At 43.4% G+C, this 13,401-nt stretch overlaps 1 protein-coding gene across 1 annotated transcript; it reads left to right on the top strand.

Moving 5' to 3' along the window:
- The first annotated feature begins 1,134 nt into the window (after positions 1-1,134).
- On the top strand, positions 1,135-13,264 carry LOC8032233 (sulfotransferase ssu-1-like). The gene is made up of 3 exons (XM_029966235.4): positions 1,135-1,281; positions 4,716-4,884; positions 12,403-13,264. Exons 2-3 carry the CDS (start codon positions 4,759-4,761, stop codon positions 13,198-13,200), a joined length of 924 nt encoding a protein of 307 aa, XP_029822095.2. The 5' UTR covers positions 1,135-1,281; positions 4,716-4,758; the 3' UTR covers positions 13,201-13,264.
- Positions 13,265-13,401: the final 137 nt, after the last annotated feature.

The raw sequence follows: 13,401 nt of genomic DNA, 5'->3' as shown, positions 1-13,401 counted from the left end.
TTCAAATTCGTGTGTTCCCAGTTGATAAGACAGAAAAAACGAAAAACTTTGCTCGATCAACTAAATATGGCAATCAGCAAAATGCAAACGTAACGTGTATGTAACGGTACGTTCCATTTTTGTAGCTGTAACGGGAACGAGTTCCTTTCTCACAAATGAAACTTGTAACGGGAACGCGTTCCAAAAATTAGAAGGAACGAGGAACGAGCTTTCGTTCCTTTTTTTGAGGAACGTGTACAACACTGCCACAGCACCATCGGTACCTTCCGAAAGTACTGACGTCTAACCCGTGCTCGGCCAACTGCGAAGACCGTTGCTGACCCAGAAGGAAGGCCCCCAAGACCTTCTAGAAAGTCCCCTGTTTTTTAGTTGTTTTTTTTTTTTTTTTTGGAAGGGGGATATGTGTGCGCAACCTGGGGATCCAAAACGTTGGCCAAGGTTGGCCATCGTCTAAATTGTCAGTAGTCATTCCTACCGTGAGGGGCCAAGGGCAATTGGCATGGGCGCACCAACCGAGGGAGGGCGAGGGGGGGCAGGGGGGCGTTGCCCCCAGTTCTCAGAGTGGGGGGCAAGGCATGTGTTTTGCCCCCCCCCCCCCCCCCCCCGAAAACAGCCGCCACTGGGCAGGGCGAACACTGGCCGGCGGCGCCCAAGGGATCCCAAGGGCACCGTCCCCTGGCCCTGGGGGTAGGGGGGGCGCGGCTGGTTTGCCCCCCCCCCCCCCCTCCCCGCTCAAAAACAAGTTGGTACGCCACTGGCAACTGGTCACGCCTGCGGCGCTCCGCCGCTGATAAAAGAGCGTCGCAGCGTATGCCCGAGGGCTCTTGGGATCGTGGCGCGGGCGATAACGGCCATTAAATGTCTACGTATTGTTGAACCGGTGTGCTGTGTCACATCCCGAGACGGGTAGCAGCAGGTGAATTCCCATGGAGTGGAAATGCGCGCGAAGGTTTATCCACAAAAAAAAAAAAATTCCATATGAGCACTCAAGGACAAAAAGCTCATCTTGCCAGTTCCTCTACGAATCAAAGCACAGTCCGACCCTCTTCGACTTTCAGAGGACGAGATAACAGATACCACAACTGATATCGAAATATCAACCATCTTGTTATCTTCGGAAGTGTATACGCATCGAATAACAAGTTTTCTTTGTCCTCCACTATGCAGAGTCGTCTCGTTGCCGAGGGTCATATAATTTTCCGTTGAGCTTTATCTTGCAATACCTCTTTGTCGTTTTTGCGATCTACGTTCACGTTGTCTTCAAAGGATCATCAGAACGACGTGAGTGTTTCCATTGAAAGCAACGTTTATTTCCTTTATATCGGCATGGAGTCGTGCTTTAAATACTTATCAAAAAGTCTGCCCGTGTGATTTCCGTATACGACGCTCTTTAGGTAAACTTATTTCCGCCGTGGCGCTCACTTTTCCAACCACTGGTCAATAACACTAAAGCCGGTAATAGCAGGTAATACTGCCAGCTGTACAGGGAGTCGTTGCCAGTATATTTCCTCTCCCCACAACCCCCCCCCCCCCCCCACAAAAAAAAAAGAAAGAAAAGAAAGAAAAACAAAGAAAACAGCTTTTTTATTTTGACATTCCGTTTTAGAACTGCTTAACTGCTTGTATTAAATCTATGCCCCATCTTAGTTTGAAGTGGAGCATAGAGTTTGACATGGCTGCAAGAGCGAGCGGGCAACTTTGGTAGGTACTCGAAATCGGCTCTACAAAATATGTCGCGCTTAAAGTGAAAATCGCTAGAGTAGAAAATTGCATCTTTCACCTGCAACGAATTGCTTGATAAATTAAATTAGACATTATTATTTAAGAGTAGCGTGTTTCACGTTTTCGAGGTTTATAGATATATATTTTTAATTCAAAGATTTCTTTTGGGTGTTATTTTCTTCCAGATATGGTGTTTTTCAGTGTCAATTTTGTGGCGTCGGACGAAACATCTGCATAAATCGGGTCTCATGTTGAAGATAGCGGGGTGGGGGTTCAGATTCCACATCTTTATAATGGATGCTCGAGTGGCCCGCATACTTGCAGTCTCTTCCTCGTATGCAGATAAGACAACGAAAGCAGATAGGGTCTCTGGTTCTAAGAGGAAGCAGCAGCTTTACCTACATCGTAGTGTGGGCTTTGTTCCGCGTGTACGCAAAATAAAACTGCAGATAAAAGATATCTTCCCGCGAAGCCAGGGGTTTTCTTACTCAACCACAGCTCCAATTTGGGGCTTCGTGTAGACTTTTACGGTACTGATTAGAAATAATCAAATTACATGTAGTTGATGCGTTTTTGGAGTAATTTTGTTTTCATTTGATTGCAATTATTAGGAAATAGTCGCAGGAGTAATCCCATTCTTTTTCGAAGTACTAGAACCAATCGTAACCGTTACGATACATACCTCCTCTTTCTAATTGCGTCCTTTATTTCTACAGCTTTCCTACCCAGGAACTCTTGAACAAAGAATCCGATCAAACTTGTTGAACTAAGGAGCTAGGCAGTTTACAGTTCGGTGATTCCAGTCCAGTAATGGAGAGTACGATAAGCCCGTTTTCAAACCGGCCAAAAAAAAAATCGATCGTTTTGAAAATTTTAAGTAATCCGAAAACTAACGGCTCCTTTTAACACGATAGCGTTAAGGAACTGGTGCCTCAGACGGCATCGGTGGCGTGACGGAAAAATCCTGATTGGTCGATAGGGTCATGACGTCACAGCCACTTGAACTCGCGCGGTAATTTCAAATGACCCACAAGTTTCACGTGAAACGTGACGTCACCCGTGGAATGAAAGTGACTAAAACATGAGATGTAATGCGATTTAAAGGTCACCGCTTGTCTCAGAAGATTTCACTTTGTAAAGGAATTCACTTGTCTTAAAGAAAACTTTGAAGATTTTAGGCGGGATTTGGATCCAAGACCCTTCAGTGGGGAACTAGACCAACACCACCTAGACAGAAGGCCTCCGCATGGTTTCCTTTTCCTCTATGAAACGTCATCACAGTCGGATCGCGCTCGGTCGGCTATTGGACCCGAGCAGTCATGGGTAAGTTACTTTTAAAAAGTAATTCGTTACAGTTACAGTTACTTTCAGAAAAAAGTAGCGAAGTTACCGTTACAGTTACTGCAACAAAAGAGTAACTCGTTACAGTTACAGTTACTTTTAAAAAGTAACGACGTTACTTTTCAGTTACTTTTCTATAACACAAAAAAAAAAAATAGAAAACGCCCTTCAGAACGTTTATGGCAAAAATTAAAAAGTACGCTTTTTACTTCATATTGTAACTTAGTAGCAGTCGCTTCTCAAAGTTAGTGTTTGAAAGTTTCTACGCCAGAGTAGTGGCGCAAATCAAAATACGAAACGTGCGCAGTGCGGCGTAGTGGAGCTAATCAAAATACGAGACATGCGCAGTGCCCTTCACGTGTATTGTTTTTTACGGTGGATTCAGCCGATTAAAAAGCGCTTGCACAGAAAAAAGAAAAACCACAACATAGGTAGTGCTTCAAGACACTAAGATGTAAGTGTTGAGGCACAAAGTACAAGCGCGTGCGTAAAGATAACTAGATATCTTTTTATAAAATCTACACGTGGCTATATTCGGGTAGTGACTCGCGAGAAAGAACGTATTCACAACTTTGTGCAAGGCCAACTTGACACTCGAAATGTCGGAATAGACGATTTGGAAAGTGCAAGGAATGGCTAAATTACACCTCGTTCAGTGATATATTATTCATAAAACGCTGGAAAGTAACGACAAAAGTAACGTCGTTACTTTCATCGTTACTTCAGAAAAAAGTAATAGAACTACAGTTACAAGTTACATTTTTAAAAAGTAACTCGTTACAGTTACAAGTTACCAAAAAAGTAACGAAATTACAGTAACGCGTTACTAGTAACGCGTTACTACCCAAGACTGGACCCGAGTCCGACCTTCGACGCGCTGATTGGCCACGAGCCGCAGCCGAACACTGACGCAGCACTCGTGCCTAATCTCTCGCCTCGATCGATCTGACTATGATGACGCGTGTGGAGGCCTTCTGTCTAGGTGGTGTTGACTAGACACGCTACTGACTAGGCGATGCGAGGCGCGCTTGCACGGCGAATGAAAAGGTGACGCGAACGAGGCTCGATAAAGGTATCGCGTTACACTCTTAAAGGCGAAGCTTAAGTGTTTCCCTACTTTCAAGTAACGGCCAATTGTTTTGCTTCTCAAATATTCCAGTAATCTAATCGAAGTATTTTCAACCCAGAGTAAATGTAATTTTAAGCGCCTACTTCCTTCAAGAAACGTTTACAAGATTAATTTTTTAATTGTCCCCGTATAAAAAAGAGATATCCGGTTCGTGCTAAAGCTTTCGGGGATCATGACACGGCACAGAGGGGTTTCAGTTGTCACGTTTCTTCCGCGAGCTTCCTGCTTTGGAATATGCTTCGTCGTCTCGTGAGCATTGCTGTTCCTCACGCAGTTAAAGGCCGACCAAAGGCAGCAACCGCGTGCTGGCCGACCAAAGGCAGCAACCGCGTGCTGGAGATCAGGCGTCCCAAAGAGACATCGTGCCGTTCTGCACCTTCTCGGTGACTCTAAATTGCGACAATACGTTGGAATCGTGTTCAGGCCGGTCGTGTCAAGCAGCCAACACGTTTGAATTGGCTGCCAATTCGCGTAGTATTCCCGTAAACAAATTGTTCTATAGGCTGTTTTCTGTCTTCCGTAGTTTTCTTCATTGACGCTCAGACGCAAGTGCACCCGGCCCCGAAATGACTACGTCGAGACGCGTTCCAGTAACTCAAGACATCGACGGCGAACCGCTCTGTGTCTACTTCAGCCCTGCCCTTTGCCGTCAAATTCCCACCTTTGAACCACAAGACGGTGATATCATTCAAGTGAGTTTCTCTCCGGGAGACGTTCATTTGCGCCCCTGTATACAGCCTGGACAAAAATCTGCACTTTGAGTCTCTTTCATAGATTTCTGAAAAGACTGTGGTGTGTTTGTGTGTGTGTACGTGCGTTTGTCTTTTTCTTTTTATTTGAAGCGTATTTTCAAAGTTTTCAAGTTTCGTTTTTCGTGTACATACAAGGCTGCGGTCTTCCTGACAAAAATGAGTTGCGAAGACAGCTTGGCAAGGTCAGGGAGTCATTGCAAGGCAACGACGGTGACAACGCAAATGCACACATATACATGCAACAACGAACGTCATCCGCTCTAATGAATTATAAGTAAAGTTATAACTTCAATGATCAAATGAATACTAAGGCTTCGATAGGAGTCAGAACCTTGCTATACTGAAACTAAGGCTCCGATGAGTATGAAAAAAAAAAAATAAAAATACTAAAATCTTTACGAGAGGTTTCTAAGAACGCTTCACACATCAGTAATCAATTTGATTCTTAATACGTAAAGATGTGTTTGTTAAGATAATACTCAAGTTCAGTGTACCGTGTGGCGTGTAACTTCTTATGCACGCCTGTAAAGTCCTGAAATGTGTTCATTCCGGATTTGTCATTCCTCTTTTTGGGGTAATTAAAATATTTTTTCAGTAATATCAGGAATTTTGTGTGGTTGATTCCTTGACAGAATAAAAACGCGATTTTTTTACAGAAATGGTAGTGATATAAAATATAACTCTCTGCAATATATGAGTAGGAACAACAAAAATAAATTTAGGGCGAAAGCGAGCTGAGTATGCTTGACCTAACCTAACCTAACCTAACCTGACCTAAACTAAAACCAAAGATTAGGGAGTCCGAGGAACGTCACAACACAAAATTCTCAAACAATTATAATATTTATTGATAAAAAGAATGCTTTTATAGAGTTTGGGGCCATTAAAAATGTTTCTCAATAAATATTATAAATGTATGAGACTTCTGCGGCATGTCGTTCATTCTTGCTAGCCTCGGGATTTTAGTTTATTACAGGGGTCTCCAAACCTCTGCCCGCGGGACAGATTCGACCGGGCCGGCGGTGACCACGGTATTTCCAGTGACCCGCAGCCAAAAACGTAAAAACAAGCACAAGTAAAAACAATTACGCCCCAACGCGCACCAAGAGCGCAAACGAAGATAGATGAAACAACGGAAGAAAACTGCACCGAAGCGCGGATTTTTTTTCGATGTTATTGATTGCACAATGTAATCACCAGCATTACTACTCGTATACGTTTCCTGCTGCATGTCTGTGTAATTATGACAACATTACTTTGCGTTTTCATGCGGATCGTCATTTTGTTCTGTCATAACTAGTACACATTTTCATCATCAGATTTGCAAATCTCATTAGTCATCTGCCCTGTGTGAATATGTCGAAGTTCTTAGCCGCTCTGATTTATGCCTGTAAAGTTCTCTTGTTATGTTTTCGTTCGTCGCGTAGGCGGTCTGCGCTCCGCGCGCTGGGAACAACCACTCTGGTCGGTGTCCAGTGCATAACCAAGGTCCCCGGCTTCTCCTTTTTCCTGCACATTGTCATGGAACACGGAGCGTAATGGTACACACATATCCAAGCGTTACCGAATACGATACTCCAGAAGTAGTTCTCCCGGGGATGTACCCCCTAAAAGAGCCGTCCTGCGGTAGTTGATGAGGAATTGTGCCAGCCTCTTTTCTAAGTCTCCCTTCTTCATCCTTGCGATGCCGTTCTTAATCGTTCTCATGGCGCGCTCCGCCAACCCGTTGGATTGGGGGTGGTATGGTGCACACTTGTACACGTTGCTGCAAAATAGTAAGGAATTACATTTACAATTACTCGAGGCTATATTGTAATTTATTACAATTACAATTACCCTCCCATGAAAGTAACTGACCTTTACTCCAAAAAGTAATCCGTTACTTTTGTGGTGTTACTTTTAACATTATTGTCCTTAAGTAAAAAACAAAAGGAAGAGGGTTATTTAAGTTCTTATTGTTGCCACCTGCTGCATTTAATAACCTTGAGTATTTTGAGCAACCGCTAGCTCTCGAAAGCGTCGTCAGACATTTTGCGTTATTTCTTACTCAATATGTCCATTGCTACGCTGAACACCATTTGAGCTGAGGCACTGGATGGGAGTGCCATATTGTTCCTCACGAATGCTTCATGCGCTGCATTGAGGTTTTTCAGCGAAGCAAGGGAAGTACTATTTGCCTCGAATGTAGAGCGAAGCTTCGTCGCTGCAACCGTTGCCTGCTATTCGAGAGATTTAGTAGATCCTTCCGATACCTCCGATACCCGCGATAACGGTACCCGATAACGATATGATGTATACGCACAGGCGGCGGCGAAGTATCGGATATCGTTGTCGGAGTCATCGGACCGATCTACTAAAATTCTTCATTGTCTAAATCGCGAAGCTGTGGAAGTCATCAATAGCAAAACATAGTTGTAACTGTAAGGTGATAACTAAATAATAAATGAAGTTTGGCTCGATATTCTTCTTCCTTTGGTTCTGAACAGTTCGAGCCTCACTTGGGACGTTGGTGAACAAATAAAAATGTTTCCAGTATATAAATATAAGTAATAAAAGAAGAAGAAGGACACTCATGACAACAATTAAGTAGAACGTCGGTCAAAAAAAAATTGGACGTTTTAGTGATTTATACAGCGTAAGGTTGGTCCTGCCAGTGGATGAGCATCGCACGCCCGTACGATGCTCATTCAGATCGAAACGGGCAGGGGTGGGGCTCGAACCCAGGATCCCTGGGTTCTGCAGCGCGAGCTTTCGCTCCACGCGCGTCGAGCGTGGTGTGCGCTTCAGCCCACTCGGCCACCGATCCCCCTTTTTTATTTTCGGAAACATTTTATTAAAGGTATGTCTATTTGCAAAGTTTTAAAATGATCCCATTGGTTGCCATACACTTATCATGTCAGTGAGCACTGTTCGACAGGTGAGGACCGCGATTCACAGACAAATTCAAAATGTATCTCGCTCAATCATTTCTCTGTAGCGTCACATGCACCCCGTGCAGCCACTCGCGCAGTGGCCCGGGAATCCTTATTTACCACTGAGCCTTTAGAGCGCGGTTATGCAAACGCGTTCCAAATAGCGACCAACATTCAAGCCCTTGTTGCTCCGTCGCCTCAAGAAGGCTGCTCACGTACAGAAAGCCGTTGCAGAAGTGTTGCCAGGCGGGCTTGGATCCCCCCCGGACCTCCAAGTGATCCGTCCTGGACCGCCACAGCGCATATAGACCGAGGAGTGCCAGCAGCTCCCATGCCCTACTCTGTGCACTGTCGCCGAAAAGCAGAAACTTCGCGCTCTTCCACTCTACGTAAAGATCTATCGGCAGCCCTGCTCAAAGTTCTGCCCAAAAAATCTCCGCATTCGTACAGTACAAAAACACATGTTCAAGTGTTTCGGGAAACGGACACAACGCACAATTTGTTGACCACGGTTCAAAGAAACTTTTTGTAACCAGCCACGTCTTGACCGGCAGTACTTCGAAATGGAAGTGAAGGAAAAAATTCTTGACTGCCGTTCTGACAGGGTATCTACGTAAGCGACGAAATACATCCGATTTATCCGCACTTCCCGGAAAGCTGCGATAGAGTGGGGGCGGAAAGAGCAAATCAACTATGTTCATCGATCCCCCCTAAACGTCGGTTAAAACAAGGAAATGTAAACGCACGTTTGCCGCGTGTACCTTTCTCGGTGCCGTTCAAAAACGCACGGAGCACGACCCGACTGCAGTTTACTCCGGTGTTCTCCAGATCGACGTCTGCTGATGCCACGGGCAGCGAAGGGTAGAGTACACTCTCCGGCAATATGAAAGACGCACTGGGAGCGCGTGGCCGAGGCGGTGGCTGGCGGGGGCGCTGCAAGCGCTCCGGGCAATTCCATTCTGCTTCGAGGAAAGGACGCTCACTCGGGCTCAGCTAAAGCGAAACGCGCTTATCAGTTTGTGCTGAGCCCCGAGTGAGCGTCCTCCCCTCGAAGTAGAATGGAATTGCCCGGAGCGCTCGCAGCGCCCCCACCAGCCACCGCCTCGGCCACGCGCTCCCAGTGGGTCTTTCATATTGCCGGAGAGTGATGAGAGAGAGGGATGGAATAGCATCATAAAAGATTGCGTTAAAAGTACTTGTACCTTATTTTTAAATTACATTGTATTTATAACACTTTGCTGCAAGCACATTGCACCCGGTGTACTTACAACTTTACTTTAAGTACGCCATAACATAGTCATAACTTCTTATTTACTTTGTACCTTACTTCAAGTATTTTTAGATGCACTTTAGGCAACACTGTAAACAAGAAAACTGTTTGCGAAATCGAGCTCAGGCAGTGTTAAACCTCAAGTAGAAAACATACATTTCCGGTAAGAATTGACCACGAAACAAAGAATTACAAAACAATTAGGGACGCAGAAGCAGATTTAGCTGTTAAAACAATTCTGTGGAAACCTAAACCGCTTTATATTTGGTTAGCAGAATTTTGCAAACGGAAAAAAACTTATGTACTTTATTGCCACCACAAAGAAATATCAGAGCAACTTCGAAAGTAATTCGCTAATTTTTACGGTAGTTAATAATTTACTCAATTACTGTTTCTTTGAGTAATTTTTACAGTACTCAAAGTACTTTAGAGGTGAATTCTAAGTAACTTAAAATAATTACTTTTTTTAGTAACTTGTACATGTCTGATTCGAAATTCATGCACACACACGCAAAAAAAAATAAGAATATATTTCTATCAACATTAAAAACGAGCGTTTGTAAATATGCTTAGAAAACAGGAAAGAATAATCACGAAAAAGAAAATGTTGTCTGCGTCGGTTTTCGTTCAGTTTTCGTGTTTATTCTTTCCGGATTTTCTTTAAGTACATTTCTATATTTCAATAAAACAGTAGGTCTTATGTACGGGGGTACATAGATTGTGTACACTTGATGAACATATTCAAAATCTAGGCACACACACACAAAAAAAATGACGAATACATTTATATACTTCAATACAACTCTCTAATTTCTAGTAAGAAACAAAGTCGTCAGAAACCGACATTAACTCTTCTGAAAGGAAATCACACTCTCTAATTGTTCGAACAAAAAAGGATGAAGAAAAAGAGTCAGTTTGATAATGACGCTGCCGCTTTTTTTTTTTTTTTCGTGATACAATCTGGCAGATACATGACGCGGCTCTAGTGTATACAAACACCGTTCAATACCTGCGCGTCCATGATACACTGTGTGAAAAAAGTTTCAACCTTACTCACCTTGTATATGAGAGGGCGTTTTGGGTTTTAATTTACGATAACGAAATACGGACATGGAGGACAAACAGACAACACAGTCTTTCGACTTGCAACGAAACGTGGCAAGTCGAAAGCTTGTGCTTTCTGCTGTGCCATGCTAGCTGGCTGCTGTCTGATCACGTGGCAAAACATAAACGCGTGCTGTCTGTGCTGTCTGCTTATCTTCAATGACCCTCTTTAGGTTTTGTAAATTATGTCTCCTTCTCCGATAATTAAGAGTTAACCAACCTGATTCATCTTTTTCATTTCTGTACAACTTCTGTATCGGCTGTATAGTCTCTTGTCAGAGACCTTCATGCATGATTCTGGAGCTTTTCTAACTTTTGTACTATAGGTAACTATGAGGCGGTTTCCGGATTACACTTACGTATTCTAGAATTGACCTGATAAAAGAAAAAATATAATGTATGTTTCACGCTGCGTGATATTTTGAAAAGAGGATTCAAACGGACAAAGTACAACATTTTACTAACCTTGGCAATGAGTATAATCAATGTGATCATTCCATTATAATTGGACGAAAGATAAACACTCAGGTACTTCTACATTCCATTTCATTTTATTTATTATTTCTTAAAGACTCTCTTTGGAGGGCATTACATAATTAAACGTTCAAGTATTACATTTTTAGTTCGAATGCAGTTGCGCAGGCTGTACCACGTGAAAACAAATATATTTACACTTTTTTTATATTTAGACTGATTCCCCAGCGGTCACACAAAGCTTGCAGTACTTCTACATCGTCCTAAAGTGCAGAAGCATACTAGTAACGTTCAACTATTCTGCATACTGCACAATCGTCCTCAAATACTTTAGCATGAGACTTTCACAATTACCATTGATAAATTTAAGAAATATTAATTGTGGGTCTACTTTCAACTATACACCTATCTCGCACAATAAATGAGCCAAAATCTCGCGTTTTTTTTTGTTTTTTTTGTTTGTGTGCTTGATAGGTTTAGTTGGTGATAGAGAACCCACAAAAAAAAAACAGCAAGCGCCATGATGTTGCACTTTTAAAGCTGCTTGATTGGTTCCGTTAAATCGTAGCATCGGGTGTTCTCGAACTTAAATGGAACGTAGTGTAAGGGTAGAATCTGTCGCACACTTACTTTTAGAATGCGGCGATGTTGCTCCGAGTGACGAATCTAAAAGTCGGTGTTCTGCGCCCAAGCGCGACTAGCATCCGTTCGGTCTGTTGTGGGAGCCAACAAAACCATGACCTTGTAGTGGAGAAAACCGGTTGTTCGTCTGGTTCCTCGCGATATTGCACCCCTGTGGCGTCATTGCAACCTTCCTGTTTAGCTCCCAGCGCCTCTATATTCCATGCGCCCCTAGGTTTACGGTGCGGCGGGATCTACGCGGTCACCGGCCCAATCAAGAGCTCCCCCCTTGAATCGCCCGACCCCGCTCATTCGCGCATGGGTACGGGTGGCAACGTGATCACGTGGCTAAACATAAACGTGTGACTGAACAAACTATCATGTATAGCTCCCGTCGCACTGTCGGCTTAGAGGTGAAGGGAGTGGAGTGGCTATCGTCTGCTGGGGCTTCCCGCAATCTGTTTATCACATGCGAGACTAACTTTTCGCAGCGGGATTTCGAGTCTACCTCCAGATTATACAGAGCCAAGAGTTACGAGCCCATATTTACCCGGTGGCTTACATGACAGCGTTGGACATGTCGCACACACGTGACTCTCAGTTCGGAATGAAAAATGTGGTCTTCGAAGGATATAAAGGACATGTAAACGCAACCAAAACTTTTTTTTTTCTTAGCGGTTGTATAATAAAAGAAATATACCTCATTTTTTTGTTTATGAGAAATTTAAAGTGGTATTTATTTCATACAATAACTGTTCAACTCAGAATTACCTATCTTTTTTATTTCACATATCGAAATAAAGCAAAAAGGACGAGAACTTGTAAAATTGGATCGATAATGAGATCGAAGACTAATAGAAGACAGCGCTTATGCTGTCTTCTTTTTTTTTATAGTTGTCTTTCTGCGCTTGAGTTTATTTTTATAATCTAATTCATTTTACATGCTCACCTCGGAATGATCAACTTATTGAGTCATTGTAGGTAACTTCAGCAGACGTTTTCTTGTCTCCTTGTTTTAGTTTTTTGTTAACATTTTGCTAAACCTCTTTGTTTTTTGTCTTTTTTTTGTGGATGCAGGTAACCTACCCGAGATCCGGGACACACTGGGTACAGCAGATTATTCAGCTGATCTTGTCCAAAGGAGAATCGGTGAAAACGTTCAATGAATTCCTGGAAAAGGCGCCTTTTCTCGAAGTCCAAGAAGTCAAGACGACCGCATCCCCTAGACTCCTGCGGACCCATTTCTCGATGAGCAAACTTCGCCTCAGCGAGAAGGCCAAGTACATTTACGTCGCACGCAACCCCTGGGATTGTTGCGTATCGTCCTACTATCTGATACGAGAAAGTCCCGCAACCGAGTTCACAAATGGAACATTTGATGACTTCTTAGACGCTTTTTTGAACGCACAGGTGGGGTTCGGCGACTACTTTGAGCACGTACTCTCCGGTTATAACCACAGGGGAGACTCAAACGTATTTTTTGTCACGTACGAGGAACTCCAGACGAACAAGAAAGATGTCGTGCTCAGGTTGGCTGAGTTCCTAGGGGAGCATCACAGGAAAGTGCTCGAAGAAAACGAAGAGGTTCTTCAGCAAGTTATGGAGAAAAGCACCGTGGCTTTCATGAAGAATTTTATGACAACGAACCCAAAGGAGGTCCTTAACGTGCTTAAGAAGAACTCGCCGCACCTACAGCCGGCTCAAGTCATCAGCAACCAGGAGTCTTGCCAATCGACCGACATCCACATCCTCCGTAAAGGAGTGGTCGGCGACTGGAAGCAACACTTCACTCGTGAAAACATCGAGAAGATGCAGACTGCCATCATGGAGCGAACAAAGGGCTCGGATATCATGGATCTTTGGAAATGTGACTGAAGGTCTATGATTCATGGAACGTACCGAGAAAAAAAAGGCACCTTCCCTATTGTACGAGCATAAACCAGGACCTCATCATTTCTCATATTTTACATATAACCAAACAATAATTCATTTTAAAACCAAGAATGTTAAAATAAGCCTCGTATTTGCTGGATTAGGTATTGATGTGTGAGGTATAGTTTTCTTAAGATAGGGGTC

This window comes from Ixodes scapularis, unplaced genomic scaffold (genome assembly GCF_016920785.2).
Source record: "Ixodes scapularis isolate PalLabHiFi unplaced genomic scaffold, ASM1692078v2 PGA_scaffold4__175_contigs__length_147842914, whole genome shotgun sequence".
NCBI classification, from domain to species: Eukaryota; Metazoa; Arthropoda; class Arachnida; order Ixodida; family Ixodidae; genus Ixodes; species Ixodes scapularis.
The sequence above is the reverse complement of the archived record's forward strand: the minus strand, read 5'-3'. Positions and strand labels throughout refer to the sequence as shown.

Coding starts and splice junctions, on each gene's coding strand:
- LOC8032233 (XM_029966235.4), top strand. CDS start 4,759: ATGACTACGTCGAGACGCGTTCCAGTAACTCAAGACATCGACGGCGAA. Junction 4,885..12,402: donor AAGACGGTGATATCATTCAA/GTGAGTTTCTCT, acceptor TTGTGGATGCAG/GTAACCTACCCGAGATCCGG.